This window comes from Aspergillus homomorphus, assembly GCF_003184865.1.
Source record: "Aspergillus homomorphus CBS 101889 unplaced genomic scaffold BO97scaffold_58, whole genome shotgun sequence".
Taxonomy (NCBI): domain Eukaryota; kingdom Fungi; phylum Ascomycota; class Eurotiomycetes; order Eurotiales; family Aspergillaceae; genus Aspergillus; species Aspergillus homomorphus.
This window is the reverse complement of record NW_020291944.1, coordinates 37,154-56,289: the sequence shown is the minus strand read 5'-3', so window position 1 is coordinate 56,289 and position 19,136 is coordinate 37,154. Positions and strand designations below refer to the sequence as shown.

Genomic DNA, 19,136 nt, shown 5'->3' with positions numbered 1-19,136 from the left:
CCCCCCCCCAATGAACGTCTTTTGGAAAGACACTGTTGTGTATATATGTATGCATGTATGTAGGTAGTATGTAAGTGGTAGTATGTACAGTGATTAAAAGGAAGTCTATAAACAGAATCGAATGCTGGATGGATGCAGACGGCGGTCAGTACCGCGAATAAGGCGGCGGAGGCTCGGCTGGTACCCCGGCGGCTGACGGTTGAGTAGCAGCGGTAGTAGGGGCTTGCTCTCCCGCTCGCTCACTGCCGTCTCGGCTCTGGCCCTGGCCCTCCTCGCCCTCGCGACCGACCGGCTGCAGCTCATGCGTGCTCTCCTCGCCCGCCCCGGCCCCGACAGCCTGCTTGTCCTTGCGCTTCTTCGTCCGCTTCTGTCGCCGACGGTAGATGCAGATCCCGGCCACGGCCAGCAGCATCGAGGCGCCGAGGCCCACGCCCACGCCGATCCCAATGTTCCGGGCCAGCGCGGACTTCTTCTGCGGCGCTGAGTTGCAGTGCGCGTGCACGAAGCTTGCGTTGGATGGGAGGACTTTGTCGCAGTTCAGGTGGCGCGTGCTGTCGACGGAGAACTTGTTGACTTGTTTTAAGGAGGAGAAGTCCGTGCTGTGTTGGTTAGTATGCTGTGCATTGTCTGGAGAGGGGCCGAAGAGGAGAAGAGGCGCCGGGAAGAGGGGAAGAAGGGAAGAGAAAAAAAAGGGGTAAAGGGTAGCTACCTGCTGATGGCGCCGATGAGAGTGATGTCGTCAGCGACCTGCAGCGACGACAGATTAACTGCTAGCGGGTACCAGGCTTCGAGTGCGATGTCGCCGGTTGCGTTTTTCAGAGATGGGGCCGATATACTGCGGCTGTTAGATCGATAGAGAGTGAGTCGGAAAGAACACACAATACCTGTCGAATGCGCCACGCAGCGAGAGGGTCCCGTTGAGGAAGTTCAGGGCGGGCACGGAGAAGTTGAGGAGTTGCGACGAGTGCACGGCCAGGCCGGCGCTGTAGTCGCCGTAGCCGGTGGTTTGCGCTTGGCTGATGTTGCCGGCGGAGGCGAGCACGGGTAAAGACAGACTGCGAGTGTCAGATGAGCGGAGTTGATGGGATGAGTGCAGGGAAATGGAAAGGAACGCACCTGGAGATATTCCCGCCCACCGAGAGGCTGGCCGCCCCCCGCAGCGCGGGCAGGTCGATGTGCATCTGCGAACTCGACCGCTTGTCGCAGCCGGCCTCGCCGCAGATCGACGAGCCCGTCGTGATCTGCTCCAGGCTGGAGAGATTGGCACTACACGCAGGTTACAAGCTGTTCAATGGCCATCATCCGGCAGGGAGACCCACTTGATACTGCTCCCGGACAGGTCCAGGTAGCTCACATTGCGCAGATTCGGGATCGACACGGTGATCGGGCTGCGGCCCTCAATGGTGATGAAAACCGCCGTCTCTAGCCGCGGCAGCGAGATTGACTGGAGGGACGAAGGGTAGGTGAACTCCGCGCCATAGATGGTCACGAGGTCCGGGGCTTCAAGCGACGTCAGACCGGTCGTGCTGTTGAGCACGGAGATACTCGAGGTGAGATTGGTCAGGTTGTGCATGATAAACGAGCCCGTGTAATTGGAGCCCACCACCAAGTCCCCGTACAACCTGGTGCAGTTGCGCGTCAAGGCATCCAGCTGGTCCTGGCTGTAGATCACGATGCCCTGCCCGTATTCGTCCTCTTGGGCATTGCAGTCTTGCGCGGAGATGACTAATTCAACCGTCAATCATGTGACTTCTGACCAGGCAGACAGAAAGAAAAAAAAAACACGTGGGTCATCCATACGGTTCACCAAACCTACGGCCACCACCACCACGAGGGTGGGCAGCAGATTCATTCTTCGGACAACACGGTGGAAATTGGTTTCACCCACAATGGATGAACACACTGCTGTGTAAATCAATCGATGCAGTGAATGTCAGTGGTGACTTGTTTCACTAAGAAAAAGTTCGAGATCGCGGGTTTTTTGACGCGCGGCTCGAAGGGGGGGCAGGCAGAGTGGTTTGCCAGACCCTTTATGTCTGCCTAGGCTTGAAGGAACTCAGGGAGGCGTTTCAATTTTCGAGCCACTTTGATTGCCAAGCGGGGCGGCAGGCGACAAGAACATCCTCTCTTAGGTTTAGTCGGTGCAGATTCACTGTGGCGCAGTGCATCTGACTGGTCAGGGGAAGGGTTTGTCTGGTGGGGAGTGGACTCTTATCGCTCGGCTACAAGTTTGTGATTCCAATAGTCTCGCCGTGCTTAATCCCTTTTCAGTATTTCCCCCCCTCCTCGTGGTTCCCCTTGCGCTTCCCGCAGGGCTGAACAAAATAAAACCTTATCGAGGGGAAGGGGTCCAATGTTTTTGATTCCTGAGTCTGACAACGGTGACATCTGGACAGTTGAAACGGGGAGGTATCTGGGATGGCGGATGTGGCTGAATTTTCGGACTTAAATACCGGATGCAGGTGCTGGTGATATCATTGGGAGACCTCCTCATCGACTGCGAGCAATTCAATTTACCCTGGCTTCAATATACTATATCTAATCACTTCCTTCGCTCGGTCGGAACCATGCGACTTTAAAATTACTTGATCCAAGCTAACACTAGTCACCTCCACTCACTTCCACTTCCGAACCATCTCCGCCCTACTACATAGCTCCACTCAACATGCACATGCAAGCAGCAATCACCTGGCCCCCCAACTTCCAACCAGGCAAAACCGACAAATTCGTCTCGAACGAGATCTACATCCGCGACACGACCCTCGCACGCATCTGGGTGTACCTCTCGACCATCACAAAACGGGAAACCTACTACGACAATGTGAGCCAGATCACGGGCGCCGGCCTCGGGCCCTACGCTGCGCGGAGGCGACCGGTTCCAGTTCTCAACCTTCGGGTTCCCGCCGCTGCAGGCAGAGGTGTGCGAGTCCGTCCCGCCGACGGATACCGTGCCCGGCCGGCTCGCGTGGCGCGCCTGGCAGGACGGCGATGATGACTCCGCGTCCAAGATCTACCATGCTTGGATCGTGGAGAAGGTGCCGTGGGGAAGGGGTGTTGTCCGCGTGCTGACGCAGGAGTCGCAGATTGGTAAGCCTGCTGCGCTGTTGGCGGGTCAGAAGCCGAATCCCATGTTGAATGGGTATCAGGCGTGGTTGGGGTTGCGAGGTCGGGTTAATTTGGGGCTTGGGGAGCGGGCGTGGGTTGGTCAGTGGGGGTCACTAATCTTTGGAGCAACGTTGGTCGAGCGTTGTCTGCGATTGGGTCTATGCTATAATGATTTCCGAGTGTTTGAGTGTAATGTGTAATAATAATCAGATACTATCGCTCATGTAATTGCATCTTGCGTCCTGATGAAAGCTCGATCTAAACGACCTCATGAACGTGATCTTTCCATTGCGTATATAAACAGCCCACGATATCGCTCTAAGAATCTACCAAAAGCACACCACAATACCACACCCTGCACTGACAGCCTAAGGCCGATCCTCGCGCACCATAGTCCGGTACGGATTACTAGGATCCTGCTCCTCCTCCTCAGCGGACGGGATGGTCTTGCGCACGCGACAGGGGTTGCCCACGGCGACCGAGAACGGCGGGATATCCTTCGTGACGATGGAGCCGGCGCCGATGGTCGAGCCCTGGCCGATGGTGACGCCGGGCAGGATGACGACGTTACCGCCGATCCAGCAGTCGTCGCCGATCGTGACCGGGTGGCCGAACTCGACGAACTTGCGCCGCGACAGCACGCTGACGTCATGGCCGGCCGTGTAGATGTTGACGTTTGGGCCGAACTGCACACGGTCGCCGATGACGATCAGGCTGGTGTCGAGGGCAGTGAAGCTGGGATTTTTAGGTACAGAAGATTTAGACAAGTGAAAGAAGGGGAGGCCGTACTTGAAGTTGAAGAAGCAGTCGCGGCCGATGCTGATGTTGCAGCCGTAGTCCGGCATGAAGGGCGGCTCGATGAAGGTGCCGTCGCCGACCCGGCCGACGATCTTCTTCAGGAGCTCGAATCGCGTCTCGGCGATCTTTTCGTAGGGTACAGATTTGGCGTCCAGGTTGTTGTAGTCTTGTGCGACGCCGCGGGCGCGGTGGCGGCCTTCGAGGAGCTTCGGGACGTTCGGGTTGTATCTGGATGTGTCAATTTTGGACCATCAATCTGCGCTCTATATCCAAGGCGCGAGACAGTCTTAGGAAGTGTCGTAGACGTACAGCATGCCGGAGATCATGCGCTCGTACTCCTCGCACATAGGCACATGGTTCAAACCCCGGGCGATCTCAATGATCTCGGGTCGTTTGGCGGACGCAGCGACAGACATGGTGACGGTTTAGACGGTGATTGAGATAATCTGGAAACAAGAGAGCAACATGGCGTGTTATATTGTGGCAGGACTCCTATTTATCATTGGGATGATGGATTCATCGCGGGGTACCAACTCCGCAGAGGGGCATCGCGCCTCTCGATTCCCGTTCGGGAAATACTCCCAACTAGGTGGCCCCGTATGCGGCGGGCTTGGCGCCGACATTTCGCCGCTTTACCGCCCGGCATTTCATCGTGGCCTTGGTGCCATAACTTACTGGCGTGATTCATAGTGTTGCACAATGTTATGCACACAATCCTTAGCACATCAGCCACGAAGCAGCCTTAAAAGCCACACTTCACCGCGCCCTGCAGTGCCCGCTATACCCTGCTCTCCGAATTGGGGGGTACACTAGGGGCCCGAGTCCTCGGCAGGAATCGAGAACACAGTAAACAATAGGACATGCATCTCAGATACTACTATGTACCCGTCTCGCTTCCCTCTATATGCAAGATCTGCTCTTGAAAAGTTGACCTTTTTGTCTTTTATGCTAACCCTCATTTCTATAGAACAATTATACTGTGTTATTTGCATCATGTACTATCCCAGTGGAAGAATAGAGCAGGTATGTTGCGGTGCAGCCGGATTTTCTCTCGGCAGTGCTCTTACGGGACGATATACATCTATGGCCTCCCCAAGCATATAAATTGACTTGTGCCTGAGCACTTACCAACACAACAAATTATATTAGGTGTTCGTTATTACTCAGCACGCTGCTGAAACAAACCAGTATGAACAAACAACCCCTTGTGTCAGTTTCACCATCGATTATCGGTGTAAGCTACTATCTTTTATTAGAGAGTACTGCACGGTTGATTTGTGATAGGCCAAGAATAAGATATCTCCAAGTAGTACCAGGACTTCAATAGCCAAGTCCTTGCAAATGGGCTTCAATCTCTGATAAGATCAGATCAGACCTCTACCATTAAGTAAATGTATCAGAGCTCAGAGTAAGATTTCGTAGAAGAATAAATGCAAATAGCAAAAGTCGAAAAGTTGTTCCGAGAGCTCGCGCGAACAGGCAGCTCGACACGGCTACTTCGGCCTCTTCCGCGGCTACTCCACCGCTTCTCAAAGGCTACAACGGCTACTCCAGAAGCATACTGTGCGAGGAATTCACTTCTTGTCACCCAGCTCAAACTACAAAAGAACCCCTGGCCCCTTGACCATGGTTGAGTCCGGACATCGGGACTTAGTGATCGATCTCGACCCTGCTGACGCGGTCTGCTATGTTGTTGAGGCTTTTCTGCAAACTTGGTCATTTGGTTGTACTTGAGTTTTTCGACGCTAATCTTGCTTTTTTGGTGAAGTGCCCACAAAGCCGGTCACTCTTTAAAGGCCAGAAGGACAATGATTGTCTGACGCCGCGCAGGGCAATAGACAGGACAGGTCCTCAAGATAAGCTGCACCTCTTCCAACCAAACGTACACTTCCCTGGCTATGCTAAATGGAGTTAAAATCCGAGGCTCACCCCGATCTCCGGCCGGCGATGCCTCCGGTTTCCTGTTCTTGGTCCCGCGTGCCGCCCACTGCGCCACCAACGACGTGCAAGCTAACGGCCCCTTCCCTCAGACCAACCTGGCCGTGATAGTCAACTGGGTTGAGAAGGGTCTTAAGCCGGTCACGCTCAACGCGATTCACTTGGCCGGTGATTAAAAGGGCCAGAGTGCCGAGCTGTGCGCCTGGCCTCTCCGCCCCTTCTGGACCGGGAATGGCATCAAGTTCCACGGTGTGCATGACCAGGCCTCGCTCGACACTTGGAACTACACCTTCGACGCCTACAGATTTCCTCTTTACTAGGGACTTCATCTTCTTTCATGCTTCTGTCATCTTGACAGAAGCTGTGGGTGCATTTGTACATTAAGACAATTGGGCTTGACGTGTCTTGGCTCTCGTTCATCGGACCGTCCTCGCTGCCCTGCTTACTTTAATACAATCCATGCAGCGTGCTGCGCTTGTCTTCTATACTTTCCCGACCATCTATCAAAATCATACTAAACAATATATTGAATTTCATTTGCAGCATCGCTGCTATTAGCAACTACCCCAGTTTCTACAGAGTGTACCATTTTACCCAGCACAAGCCACTCGTAAGATTCCCTGCGAAGACAGTATCTTATCCTTATTAATTATAGACCAACCAGTGTATAAGGTAGTTGACGATCAGGCCAGCTCTACTTGCAATGAAATTCACCTCAACACGAGAATACTACACATGCACACACGCACTGAGCATTAAACCCAACTTGCATGAAGACTGATCATCCCCGGAGTCCGTATCCCACACTCTCAGGTACTGTTACCTCCCAGTTCATCTACTCAGTTCATCGACTCAAATCATCTACTCAAATCATCTACTCAAATCATCTAGTCAGATCAGACACCAACCCATCTGAAAATGGTGCTCATATACGGCATCTAACACACGCCGTTGTACATCTCTGCTTCTGAATGTAATGCTTTTACCTGTATAATGTCGTTCATAGACAAGGAAACTGGCATCTCAAAACTCGTTCAACTAGACAACTCTTGATTATTATACGCACTATGATACACTCACTGGGGTACAATTCTACCCGAGCAAAACCCGATGGAACGCTTTCAGTGTGAGACCCAGCGTGACTCAGCGCTACCACCAGCAATGCTCCCCCCACAACAACTCCACCAATACCTACATCTTCCGCGAAAGGGGACAATAAATCAAACCATAACAACCCCCCCAACAATAACAACAGCAGCAAGCATCACACCGCCCACACTCCCCGACGAGACGGCGGCACCACCAGACACCGACGACGAGGTCGGAGACGCAGAAGCAGAAGCACCCGCGCCAGCAGACGAGACACCAGTAACTCTCGCCCCGGCACTAGTTGCAGACTACAGTAACACGACATGTTAGCTCACTCAGATAATCCAGATAACCAATAACCTACTGAATTCGCCACAGCAGTAGCACTAGCAGTCGCAGACGAGGCGCTGGGCGTGGCGCTATCGCCGCACGCTTCGGCGGCGGACTTGACGTCGCTGCCGTAGTACTGCCAGATGTTGTAGGTTAGGGCGCATTTCAGGCAGTCGCTGAGCTCGGATTTGTAGGTCGAGTTGCTGCAGTAGGTTGCGTTGCTGCTGTCTTGGGATATGAGGATTACGCCGCCTGGTGATTCTGTTAGTTTGATGATGTAGTGTGGTTGTGGTGGTGGTTGTTGGGTGTTGGAGTAGGAGACGTACCGCAATCGGCATGGCATTCGTACAGAGGGCTGCCTGGTTCGATGGACTCCCGTCTGTACATGGGAAAGCTGGATGGGAAGCTCCATGCGAAGCTGGAGGTGAAGAGTGCTGCTACTGCAGCTAGGATGAGGATGACGCGCTGCATGATTGTGCGATAGTCTTTAAACCGAAGGGAGTAGCCGTTGATTGATGTGTCCAAGGAGGAAGGAAGGAATGGTTGCGAGGAGGACGGTTATAAGGTTGAGGATGGCACCTTATAATTAACAAGCTTAGCCTTCAACTCACGATCTCCGCTACACAGCCAAGGAAGGGACTGGTCGGACCACCTGCATCCCGACGTTTCCAGTAACCCACCCTGTCCGCTTTTCGGCGCTCCGCGAGATAGATTAACCTCGCAAGTATCGTCCATTATAGCCTTAGCGCGGTGACTAGCTTGAACGCCATGTGTGATGGGAAGTGGATCGCAGTAGGTTCGATACTACACCGATGGAATGGTTTTTTCCCAGAGGAATATCATGATCGCGCAGCAAGGACTGAATGCTCAATGCGGTGATAGTGGAATCGTATGGTATCTTCCATCTCTGGCAGGGTTTGTTGGAATTGCACTACCAGGTGCGTGTATTACATCATACTCTGTATCGAGCGTAGGAGAATGTCGGCGGTCGGAGGTTATCTCGGCTTTCTGAGCCAGAACAGGTGCTTGACTCAAAGAATTTACCCGGTTCCCATACTCTAAGACAAATCCTCGTGTAGACGAGCGAGGGTCTGTGGAAAGAGTTTGCTAGTGTATACCGAAGTGGTAAGGTCGGGGCAAAGCTTGCGGTCGCAGAGGCCAGCTCCGGTGTAGTGATCTAGCCGACAGGCTCGCATGGAGCGGCAAGAGCAATTGGTCAAGGCTTCTGCTGTGGTTAGACAAACATGACTAGCTGATCTAGTGCCTGCCTTGCTCGAATCCCAAGGCGGCAACTTGGCCAGGCAAAATCTCACCAGAAGTCAAAGTGCCGTGGTTGGGAGTTGGGCTGGATGGAAGGATGGGTCGGTGGCTGCTGACGGGTCCACTATTATCTTATCAGATTGAAAATCAGGGCACGCTAGCCACTTCGGCGCCCTCGTACGATCCCTCCATTGGTGCAGACTTCCATTTGACCCATCGCTTAATTTGTTCTCGGACATAATGCTTCGATTGGGACAAGAATGGTGCCGGTCAGGAGGAGACGGAAGGGCCAGGATCTTATCAATCGCATATGATCTGATGTCGGACTTTCCTCTTCCGGTTGGTGTGCTCTGGTTAGTAGTCGCGAAAGTAGCTCCCTGCGAGGTAGCACTGCAGGAGGAGTTCGCTGGTGCCAGCTCCACTTGTGTAGATTGGTCAAGCTAGGTCTGTGGTCAGTGACACACTTTGACTCTTCCCAGTTGCACATGCCTTGAGGCACTTGTTATCCACTGCGGACCCTATCACATGGGTTTTACCATAACCTCTCGAATCGCAGACTGTAGTCCTTCCATCCAACGCCGTTAGTGGGTGTAACATCTCCGAGACTAGTACCATGGGTGCTGTTTCTATAAAGACGGCCTTCTCGACCTGGATGGTCTTATCGCCAGCACATTATTCCTTCTGTATTCCAGAAATCTTCCCTTCTGCCCCAGAGACGAGGGCTCCGAGCAACCCTCTTATTCCTCCGCATTACCTCAAAATTCCCTTCCATGATGTCTCCCGTCACATTGTTCACCGGGCTGCTGGCTACAGCCAGCCTCTTAATCCCTGGCACCCTTGCCGCAGAAGCTAGCGACATGGGAGCAGCTGCGTTCATGTGGCCGCCAGACCGTGCCTGGGGCGCGGCGCAGGACCGAACAGCGCCCTGTGGCTCGTCAGCGGGAGTCACCAACCGCACCGAGTTCCCCCTCAGTACGCGATCCCCTTTCGTACACTCCGAGCCTTCAACTAACAAACTTAATCCCAGCCAACGGCGCCGTCGCGCTAGTAATCCAGACAGAATCCTACTCAGTCAACCTCGCGATCTCCTACGACAACGGTACGTCTCCCACTCTGTCTGAAAATCATCCAAATCTAATATATCCCTCCTAGACCCCACAAGCAACTCAGACTTCACGACCATCGTCTCAAGCAGCAACTTCCCGGACGTCGAACCAGGCCACGAATGCTACTCGGTGCCCAACCCGCCCTCGACCGTGACCTCAGGCTCCAACGCCACCCTGCAGCTGAAATACGTCTCTGACTTCGACAACGACGGCAACGAGACCTACTACGCCTGCGCGGATATCACCTACGTCCCGCTCTCCTCCTTCGATACCTCCATTCCCTGCTTCAATGTCTCGGAGGCTACGTCCAGTGATTCTTCGTCGTCCTCGTCGTCGACGTCGTCCTCGTCCTCGTCTTCGACTTCGACCGCATCAACAAATACAAATACATCCTCAAGCGGAGGCCTCTCAAAGGGCGCCATCGCAGGCGTCGTAGTCGGGACCGTCGTCGGTGCAGCGCTGGTGGGCGTCGCGGCTTTCATCGCGGGACGGTACTGGCAGAAGAAGGCGCAGCGGGAGCACGCCGTCGCGATGAATATGATGAATCCGGTGCAGAAGACGTGGTCGGCTTCTACGGCTGGACGGCAGGGTCAGGGGCAGACTGCTTGATGTGATTCTAAGCTGGTTCAAGGTGATGCGGGTGTATGCTGCCGTGTGATATGATGATGCTAGTGCTAGTAAAGACATGTGATCTGGAGGTATGGGCTGGTGATGACGATATGTTATGCTCGATGCAGTTGATGATTGATGTTGATGTTGCGGAGATTCGTTGGCTTTGATGGACAAGTGAATAGTGTTTATGAAAAGGAATTAGTCAATTACTACTGATTCATATTCTGAACGAGATCTGGCTGTAATTGCATGGTTTTGCTTAGACAGACATGACTAGTATCTGCTTTCGGCGAATATTGTAACGAGGCAGATGAGTGGTAGAATTTGTGTTCTGGATTGTGGTAAGCCATCTATAGTCACATACTTAGGATATATTTATGTAACTCGTCTAAGATACGTAATGACTGACCTTGTTGTATCCTCGGCAGTTATAGGGATGGAAGTGGCAATTCACGCAGATGGAAACAAAGGGTATGACTCTCGCGCAGGTTGTTCTCCCACGGTGGAATAGGACTCAGCTGAATGGGATTACGAGAAAGATGTAGAGATTAAATTCTTCGGTGTTTGAATTATAGACCCAAACTGTCAACGTCGATCATAACCGATTTTGATGATTTTCGTTTCTGTTTCAAAATTTAATGACATTAACATTAGTCTGTCAGAAGGTAAATACAAATTTATTGGCTTGTCTAGATTGCCGTGCACGCCATGTCCGAATTGAATGAATATATATAAGGATCGTAAAAGAAGTTTTGGGGCTGATCAAGCCCCACAAATAAGAAAGGGGGTGGGGTATATGTCTCCATCGACACACCCACCCTTAGAGAAGGCTGAAAATGACCGCGGTCAAGGCAGCAAGGAATGATCCCTGCGTGACACGATCACTGAATGAAGAAGAAGCGGCGTTCTTGGAGGTGGAGCCGGCGCTGAAGCCGGTGCTGGTGGCATCGGCGCCCGAGCTCGACTCGTAGTTGCTGGTGCCGCTGCTGCTGGAGGCGGTGGTCTGCTTGCCGGCGGTCATGTTGAGGCCCGTGTCCTTGAGGTTGTAGAGCACGGTGCTGTTGCCCGACACCAGGATCTGGTCGGACAGACCCGTGTCGCTGGTGTAGATGTACGACTTGTCGCCCTTGACGGTCGTGCCCTCGGGCGGGTTGTAGCACTCTACCGTGATCTCCTTGTACAGCGCGTAGTAGTAGCCGTACTTCACGATGTCCTCGCTATTCCAGTCGACCAGGCCCCCGCCCCATTCGATCGTGCCCTGGCCCGCCGTGGTGAGCCCGCTCGGCCACAGCGACATCTGCAGCCGCGACGGCGTCTGCGGGTACATGTAGACTCCGGAGGTCGCGTTGAGCGTCGAGTTCTTGGTCAGGGTGCGCATCACCACGCCGTCGACGAGCCATTCCAGCTTCTCGGGCGTCCAGTCGATCGTGTAGGTGTGCCATTCGCTGAACGTGTCGCCAGGGGAAACGGCGGCGTTGACCTCGTTGGTCCCTGGGCAGCAGAATCATGTTAGCGTATGCGCAGGGAAGCAAAGCAACAGGGACATACAGTTCTCAACGCCCTGGAAGTAAAAGTCGGTCTGCACACTCGACAGGTTGTACCCCACAAACTCGAAGTCAATCTCGTCCTTCACATCCGACATCAAGATGAACCCCGTAACGACACCTCCGCCGCGACTGCTCTTGATCTTGGCCGAGACCTTGCCGTACCAGATGTAGTTGTTCAGCGTCACCAGACTACCGGTCGTCTGGTTCGGCATCGTGAGCATCAGACTGCCGTTCTCAACCTTGGGGAATCCGCTCGTCGTCCACTCGTATTGCGAGGAATTTCCTAGGTACTGATCCCAGAGGATGGAGTCGTCCAGGTTGCTGAAGCTGTAGGTCTGGTTCTTGCAGATCGGCTCGGGTGTGCAGGAGTCAAGCGAGTACGACATCAGGGGGTCGCAGCTTCCCAGGCATGAACTTCCTACACCACATACTCCATCTAATGTGGCCGTTAGCTTGGAATTTGGGACAGATGTGAAGCTCGGATCGACTCACTGTAGCAGCAGGGTGCGCTCTCCGGGCACTTGTTGTCGACACTGCAGGTAGTAGAGGCCGTGGCGATCGCAGCCAGACTGGCCACGAGGAAGGCGGAGGAGACGTGGCGCATCGTTCCGAAGCACACTGCGTGCAACTGACTGTCGATGGGAGGGAAGAGTGGTGAGGGGAGGAGTTGTGAAACAGCGGCAACGTTTCAGTTCGGACAACGGTGCCTGGAGGCGGGGAAATCTATTATAATTATACGCATTGGGGGAGCGAGTCCACATGACATCAAAAATCCACGGGGCAGTGAACCAAGGAGGAAGCAGAATAGGGGAACGAGTGGGACACTGGGGTGGAGGCGTCAATCAGAATCTTTCTCGGGGACCTTGGGCCGAGCAAACGGAAATCCTCTATTGGGGGGGTCGGCAGTCGGACGGTCGTCGGAGTTGGCAGTGCAGTGCGAAGTGGAAACCATGTGGTCCGATAGATAGCTGATCCAAGGACAGGCACGCCGGAATCGTGACAGCGGGCGAGCAAGCGTGGGATAGGGCTAGCGGAGGGGAGGTGATCCCCTATCGCCATTGGCCAACTGCATGCTCAAGATAGCGGAGATTGAGAAACATCTCCACCGAAAAGGGAAGAAATTTCTACAGTTGGTGCTTCATTGGCTACGAGGGTGTTCCTGTGGTCAACCAGGGCTCCAGAAGAGTGGAAAATCACCACTCCAAGCAGGCAGGCAGCAAAATTCACAATTGGAGGTGCGTTCGGAGCAAACCCAACCAAGCTTTGCTAGCGTTCTGACTATCTCAGGGGTATTGCGTGTCCTGCCAGGGCTAACCGGGCACACCACACAAATCATACGGATCGACACCACCCCAGCAATGCAAATCAGCAGTCAGGTTTTTGAGATGTGTGGGAGTTCCAGAAAGTAGCTCAAGCAACAGTGAAGCACTATGAAAGCCAGCGCCACATGCAGTGCTTCTCTGCTTATGCAGAGAAATGTAAAGAAATGCGGTTGTGCCAAGCAATCTATCAAAAACACAGAATTTTCTCAAGTGGGTCAATGACGTAGCCCCTTTTCTTGGTGAATTCTTCCCAGATATTTCATTTCATGTCTTACTTGCCTCTGAAACAGTGTGTTTGACTGCTGCTCAGACCATCGTGCTTCCTCGACCTCGTTCCAACTTCTCCAACGGTGCTGATAAGGATCCGCCAACCTCGGTTGCCCAACCTGTTCGGGGTCCGGTGTTATGCATCCGATTTCTTCCCTGTATATGCACATTGCAAATTCCAGAATATGTTTATGGGATATGATTATTCGCTGAAACCCCTATCCGGTGGCTTGTCGACAGTGACTTACCTTCATTCTATTCGTCTGGAACCAATAATTCCCAAAGCTTAGTCAAAGCTTGCCCACAGATCTCCGAGGAGATTCCTCATCCCCAGATACCCTGTCATGTGGCTCTTGTCAAACAAGATCACAGCTCGTTCGGCTGCTTAGGCACCTGAGCATTTAAAAATAGTCTTAAATCCGAGATGAGTGGATTCGCACCGAGTTCCTCCTTCGGTCGGTATCTGTTAAAGATAAGGAGCAGGTGTATCCAACACAATCTGTTGCTGACAGGTGGAACTCGCTAGTCAACACCGCGATGGTATAAATGTAGACTATCAAGAAGTTGTCTCACTCGCCCACCGTTTGTCAGGGTCATCTTGTCGTCGTCTGATAATCCTGCGAGTCCGATCGATGTGCCGGGTGATAATCGGAAAACCGCTTGACGAGCACTGCCACCCGACAGAAAGTCCTGTTTGCACGGTCGGACTATCGCTTTTGTGCTTGTCTTCCGCTTTGCAAAGACTGGATTGCTCGTGGGTATGCCCTGCGCATCCCACAGGCTCCAAATCTGAGTCCATCAGGGCGCTATTCCCAAGGAGGAAGAGAGCTAATTTTACCTACCCGAGAGCCTTTCCGACTATTGATTTGCACCGATGCAGTTGGCTAAGCCCGCAAACTAAGCTCACTATTGACATCAGGAAGAGGCTTGCTGGACTAATTATATACTGTGAGAACTGAATTGTAAGACCTTCCAATGAATCGGAAATTAGATCGGGTTTTTTTACCCCTTGGGGTTGACTCCACCTGGGTTGTAAGCCATGACTAATCTCCGGATTACCCGAGATCGCCTGCACTTTTTAAGGGGGCAGGGGCTTGATCATCTGCGAACTGTCCAAGGTTTCCGATTGCTTGAATTGTATTCTCCAGAGATATGGAATGGCTATTGTACGAGAGAGGTTTGAAGTGGAGGAAGACTGAAAGCAAGCCATGAACCATCCCCTCACACGCCTGTCAAGGAAGAGATGGAAGAACTCGTGATCAGATTTTACCAGAAACCTGAGATGCATGTTTCTGCAGCCTTGTGCAAATCCAGCATCGTCGAAGAAAAAAATAATAAGGATTGGTTCGAGCAATAAGAACAGGGCTACGCTGAAATGTGCAGCCCGTAGACGAGTCAGAATAGGGCAAGTCGGCGAATCCGGGCCGACATTCGCCAACATGCAACCTCAACAATGGTGTCGACCAATCGGCCTGTGCGTGTGGCTTGGCGGCTTGCCTGAACATCTGCCCAGTGCCCAGTGATCATCTGAGATACAAGTTTCTGCTTGCAGATGATCTCTTGCCCGCAGTTCATCTGATCATGACGATTCGTGCTCAGTGTCCCATAGGTCGGAGCCCGTGATGGCTGATTTCGCCAAGCATCTCAGCTGAAAAAGATCTCAGCTGAATGACATAACGATCGTCTTTGTCGCCTGGTTTGACCTAGACGAATACTCTTGTTGGCTGTTTAGTATTTATCACGGGTAGCCTCGCGATTATGGATGCTCTGGAACTTACCCATCGAGAATTGTTCAAGGCAACTCCTCTAGGAACTCAGAATGACGATGAGTGTCGATATCTCATTCCGGCCGCTGCCCGCCCTCGTTGATGAGATCGCTGAGCAAGACCCAAACCGCGTATATGCCTACATAGCTATGCACAGTAGTGAGATACCCACAACATGGAGAGCCGTCACGTTCCATGACCTTGCTCGTTCCGTCGAGTATCTCTGCCACTGACTCCAGGATCACGTTGGTGTGCCGGACGGAAGAGAAAACCTGGCGTATGTCGGGGCGAACGACCTTCGTTATACGACGTTTGTCTTAGCCTGCGCCAAAACAAATCACAGGGTATGCCTTTACTGCTGATGTTTCTGCTCGATGGCCTGCTATCTCTGTCTATACATCGGATTCATACTGCTCTAGGCCTTGCTCCTCTCGCCAAGAACGTCCAAGGTGGAACTGCAGCATCTTATGAACTTGGCTGGATGTGACAAGTTCATCTATAGTAAGGAAAGAGAAGCTGCTCGCGCCACGGCTGCCCAGGCTAGCGATGGCTGGAGCTTCTGGCCGATCCCGGCCTTCGATGAGATGCTTTCGGAGCAACCCGTCAAGAAGTGGGTGGGCGTCTCGCCTCACATTTACACATTGGCGGACTGCTGTTTCTTCGTGCATACTTCTGGGACAACTGGTAGTCATTTGTATTAATCCAATACTACCGATGTATACTAACTCACAACTCCGAAGGCCTTCCCAAGCTGGTCCCCATCACCTACGGCTACTTGGACGCTATCGATCGGACCCCGGGCTATCCCACTCTGCCAGGTCGACGTATCAGGTACCCATCCCAGCTCCTACAGGGACGACCATATCTCGCCATGTTCCCATTCTTCCACGTGGCCGGAGTCATGCCAATCCTGCAGTCGATCTTCCACGCCAATCCATTCATTCTATGTCAAGACCAGCCGATGTCCGTGGAACGCATGGTAGCGACGATGGCCACATCCCGGCCAGCGGGCGCGATGCTGCCGCCCTCGGTGCTAGAGGAGCTGTCTCACGCGGGATGGAAGCGCAGCCGCACAGCGCATTCGCCACGGACTCGAACAAAAGAGTCTCCCGTTTCCATCCAACATCCCAGTCGACTACCTCCAAGCAAATCTAGACCTCCCAGACCTTGGACTATCAGCGGACATCTATCGAAACCTCCTCGAGAGCGTGAATCTCGTTATTCACAATGCCTGGGAAGTGAACTTCATCCAGCGCCTCGAAGCGTTCGAACACCCGCACATCCAGGGCACCAGACACTTGGTCGACTTCTGCCTAGCGAGCAGGAGCCACGCGCAACTACACTTCATATCTTCCATCTCGTCCGCCGGATCGTGGAGTGCAAAACACGACAGCCCTATCCCCGAGGAAATCATCCATGACCCTGAAGTTCCCCTGATTCAGGGATACGGACAATCGAAGTTCGTGGCGGAGCATATTTGCGCGCAGGTCGCTCTATCGTCTGGTCTGCCTGTAACTGTCTACCGTGTGGGGCAGATATGCGGGCCGACCGCAGGAACGGGGGTGTGGAATAAGAAGGAGTGGGTGCCCTCGTTGATTGAGACGTCGATTGCGTTGGGGTGTATTTCTGACTCGCTTGGGAGCGCGGCTGTTGATTGGATTCCGGTGGTATGTTACATCCTGTGGGAATATTTTTCTGGCACGAAGGTGTGGGATGCTAATGGTTGGACAGGACACTGCAGCGCGGATTATCACGGAGCTCATTGACTCTCGATCTAAGACCGGGGAAAGCGCCCTGGCTGTCTTTAATCTGGTTAATCCTCGGGTTAGTGAGTGGGAGGATGTGATCGCTCCGATTCAGAGTCGGTACGGGCTGGAGAAGGTTACGTTTGAAGACTGGATCGCACGGCTGCAAGGTATCAAAGGGACTGCAGAAGAAGATCTGGAGAAATTGCCTGCGTTGAAGATCTTGGAGTTCTATCAGGGTTTATCGAGATCAGATTCTGTTGAGTGTAGCCGTCCTGCTCGACCGTTTGTGACTGAGGCTGGAGAGCAGCAGAGTGCATCTTTCCGTGATTTGGAAGCGGTCACGTCGGGTTTGATGGGCTGTTGGTTGGATCGGTGGGGTTATGAAGATAAATGTTGCTGAGTTTGAGGGTTGGCTTGATATATGGTCATGCACAAAGCCTCGAACCAATGATACTTTGTTTCTCAAGTCTGTTTACATCTAGAAGTCGATTATATTTGTAGTGATTACTGTATTTTTAAAGTACGTATGTTCGCAACAACAAGGATCCTTTCCGCGTGTCCAAACATTCGTACCATTGCAATGAACCCCCATCATCATCTTTCTATGTCCAGACTGCGGGCAACCCGCAACCTACGACTGATAAGCCTTCACCGCAGCGGCAAACGCACTGGCAATCTGATCGAGCACCAAAGGCGCCAACGCCGCATACGTGGCCGACAACTTCTCCTGCACCGCCTTGCCCAGCTGCGTCGAAAAGAAGCTCAACTGCTGCAGGTCCCACTCCACCAGAAAACTCAGCGACGCGATGCCCAGCAACCCGTCGTCGAACTCAGGCTTCTTGGCGACGATGTTGGCCAGCGTGGAGGCGATGGCCGGCTCGAGCGCGATGAACGCCTGCGCCACGCTCAGCGACTCGGCGTCGGTGAAGTTGGCCGACCGCTTGGCTGCCACGATCGCCGCCTTCAGGTCGACTTCGAGTTGGATCGTCTCCGCTTGGATCTGCAGCGCTCGCAGCGAGCCCTCGATTCCGCCTGGGTAGGCGCTGACGGTCTTGTTCAGGGTGGTGAGCTGGGTGGAGAGCTTGGTCACGGCTGCGAGGACGGTGGGGGCGTCGCGCTTGGTTGTTACTGGGGGTGAGGTTGCGGACGCGAAGAGGGTGGTGGTGAGGAGGGTGAGGAGGAGGAGTGGCAACTTGAGCATGAGCATCTTGGCGGCCGTTTGTGTGTTCGTGCGTTGCGCTAATTTTGGTGGAGAGGGAGGAAGACTTCACTCAAGGCACGAGGGACGAGATCGTGCGTTAGCCCGCGCGAGCATGCACGACAGGCCCCTTACTTATATCGAATTTCGCTTGCAAGAATGCCATTGCCTTTTCTTGACCCCTCTTCCATCGGACAGGGCTCATGATTGCACTAGGCCGTCGCTCGTCATCTCCAAAACTCAGCCCAAGCCACGAGTCAACACCTCGGACATCACTCGCCACCACAATAAGCTGCATCTCACTGCAGCCTCGTCCATCATCGTCTCGAACAGGTACCTTTCCTGTGCGGCAGCAGTGCCGATCCAGGGTCCCGCGCAGGGGCCGTCGCGATTGACATGGCGGGTTTCCTAATCGGAACAAATTTAATATGTGATAGATGTGACATTCACCACACCCCGCAGCAGTAGTCTTGGGTCGAGGCTTGTGTTGGCTGACATGTGCCTCGGGAATGGCCAATTGAGTTATGTTCCTGCAACTGCGCGATCGCTTCATTTGGGGTGTGGCATGTGCTTCCGAGGTACAGGATTTCCGTCTGCGGTGCGAAGCGGGATATATATTCTCGAACGGGGGTGGCTGCTTACTACCCAATGATTGTCGGAAGAGTGTTAGTTGTGAGCAAAGTATATGACTCGACATCATATATCATCCCTCGCAAGGGGAAATTGCAAAGCGGAGCCCTACGCTGAGCCATGACCCGTCAGCGGCAACAGAAGTATGTAAAGCGCCCTTCGATTAACTCAGTGGGACTGTCAAAGCACAGACAGGCACATAAGCTATGGTATATCTTGGAAACATGGTAGATTGACCTGGTACTGACTGAAAGGAATAAAGCACTGGCAAACCAGCATTGATATTGTAGAGAGGTTGGTGGTACAGCACTGGACAGTTTTGCAGCCCTACTCAAGTTTTATTCTTCATCATCCATGGTACCCTCAATTAGCATCTAAGCTTTAGAGCCAGGTATAATGTCTGATCTTGCGTCCATAATC

The 19,136-nt window shown here is 53.1% G+C and overlaps 7 protein-coding genes across 7 annotated transcripts; 3 read left to right on the top strand and 4 right to left on the bottom strand.

Moving 5' to 3' along the window:
- Positions 1-63: 63 nt before the first annotated feature.
- Positions 64-1,991, bottom strand: BO97DRAFT_408705 (uncharacterized protein). Its single transcript, XM_025695922.1, has 6 exons — positions 1,801-1,991; positions 1,320-1,725; positions 1,117-1,266; positions 885-1,055; positions 710-835; positions 64-599 (listed from the first exon to the last, which is right to left on the bottom strand). Exons 1-6 carry the CDS (start codon positions 1,850-1,852, stop codon positions 146-148), a joined length of 1,359 nt encoding a protein of 452 aa, XP_025546945.1. The 5' UTR covers positions 1,853-1,991; the 3' UTR covers positions 64-145.
- A 422-nt stretch (positions 1,992-2,413) lies between these two features.
- Positions 2,414-3,367, top strand: BO97DRAFT_473387 (uncharacterized protein; the record flags this gene model as incomplete). Its single annotated transcript, XM_025700232.1, has 3 exons — positions 2,414-2,821; positions 2,883-3,157; positions 3,316-3,367. Exons 1-3 carry the CDS (start codon positions 2,666-2,668, stop codon positions 3,365-3,367), a joined length of 483 nt encoding a protein of 160 aa, XP_025546944.1. The 5' UTR covers positions 2,414-2,665.
- Positions 3,368-7,061: 3,694 nt separating this feature from the next.
- On the bottom strand, positions 7,062-7,775 carry BO97DRAFT_481001 (uncharacterized protein; the record flags this gene model as incomplete). Its single annotated transcript, XM_025700793.1, has 3 exons — positions 7,587-7,775; positions 7,295-7,512; positions 7,062-7,238 (listed from the first exon to the last, which is right to left on the bottom strand). Exons 1-3 carry the CDS (start codon positions 7,729-7,731, stop codon positions 7,062-7,064), a joined length of 540 nt encoding a protein of 179 aa, XP_025546943.1. The 5' UTR covers positions 7,732-7,775.
- A 1,518-nt stretch (positions 7,776-9,293) lies between these two features.
- BO97DRAFT_462550 (copper acquisition factor BIM1-like domain-containing protein) lies at positions 9,294-10,235 on the top strand (the record flags this gene model as incomplete). The annotated part of the gene is made up of 3 exons (XM_025699423.1): positions 9,294-9,492; positions 9,548-9,619; positions 9,673-10,235. The coding sequence occupies 3 exons, from the start codon at positions 9,294-9,296 to the stop codon at positions 10,233-10,235; spliced, it is 834 nt and encodes a 277-aa protein (XP_025546942.1).
- An 823-nt stretch (positions 10,236-11,058) lies between these two features.
- Positions 11,059-12,503, bottom strand: BO97DRAFT_473384 (uncharacterized protein; the record flags this gene model as incomplete). The annotated part of the gene is made up of 3 exons (XM_025700231.1): positions 12,278-12,503; positions 11,787-12,221; positions 11,059-11,729 (listed from the first exon to the last, which is right to left on the bottom strand). The coding sequence occupies exons 1-3, from the start codon at positions 12,387-12,389 to the stop codon at positions 11,059-11,061; spliced, it is 1,218 nt and encodes a 405-aa protein (XP_025546941.1). The 5' UTR covers positions 12,390-12,503.
- Positions 12,504-15,193: 2,690 nt separating this feature from the next.
- On the top strand, positions 15,194-17,296 carry BO97DRAFT_480999 (NAD(P)-binding protein; the record flags this gene model as incomplete). Its single annotated transcript, XM_025700792.1, has 6 exons — positions 15,194-15,271; positions 15,380-15,484; positions 15,560-15,824; positions 15,881-16,119; positions 16,178-16,807; positions 16,872-17,296. 6 exons carry the CDS (start codon positions 15,194-15,196, stop codon positions 17,286-17,288), a joined length of 1,734 nt encoding a protein of 577 aa, XP_025546940.1. The 3' UTR covers positions 17,289-17,296.
- A 94-nt stretch (positions 17,297-17,390) lies between these two features.
- On the bottom strand, positions 17,391-18,165 carry BO97DRAFT_408700 (cell wall mannoprotein 1 family protein). Its single transcript, XM_025695921.1, has one exon. The coding sequence runs from the start codon at positions 18,093-18,095 to the stop codon at positions 17,520-17,522; it is 576 nt and encodes a 191-aa protein (XP_025546939.1). The 5' UTR covers positions 18,096-18,165; the 3' UTR covers positions 17,391-17,519.
- Between the last annotated feature and the right edge of the window lie 971 nt (positions 18,166-19,136).

What these genes read in the sequence shown, in the direction of transcription:
- BO97DRAFT_408705 (XM_025695922.1), bottom strand. Translation starts at nt 1,852, where the DNA reads ATGAATCTGCTGCCCACCCTCGTGGTGGTGGTGGCCGTAGGTTTGGTG. An exon ending in GTGGGCGGGAATATCTCCAG is followed by an intron (nt 1,056 to 1,116) that starts GTGCGTTCCTTT and finishes TGACACTCGCAG; the next exon opens with TCTGTCTTTACCCGTGCTCG. An exon ending in CTCATCGGCGCCATCAGCAG is followed by an intron (nt 600 to 709) that starts GTAGCTACCCTT and finishes TAACCAACACAG; the next exon opens with CACGGACTTCTCCTCCTTAA.
- BO97DRAFT_408700 (XM_025695921.1), bottom strand. Translation starts at nt 18,095, where the DNA reads ATGCTCATGCTCAAGTTGCCACTCCTCCTCCTCACCCTCCTCACCACC.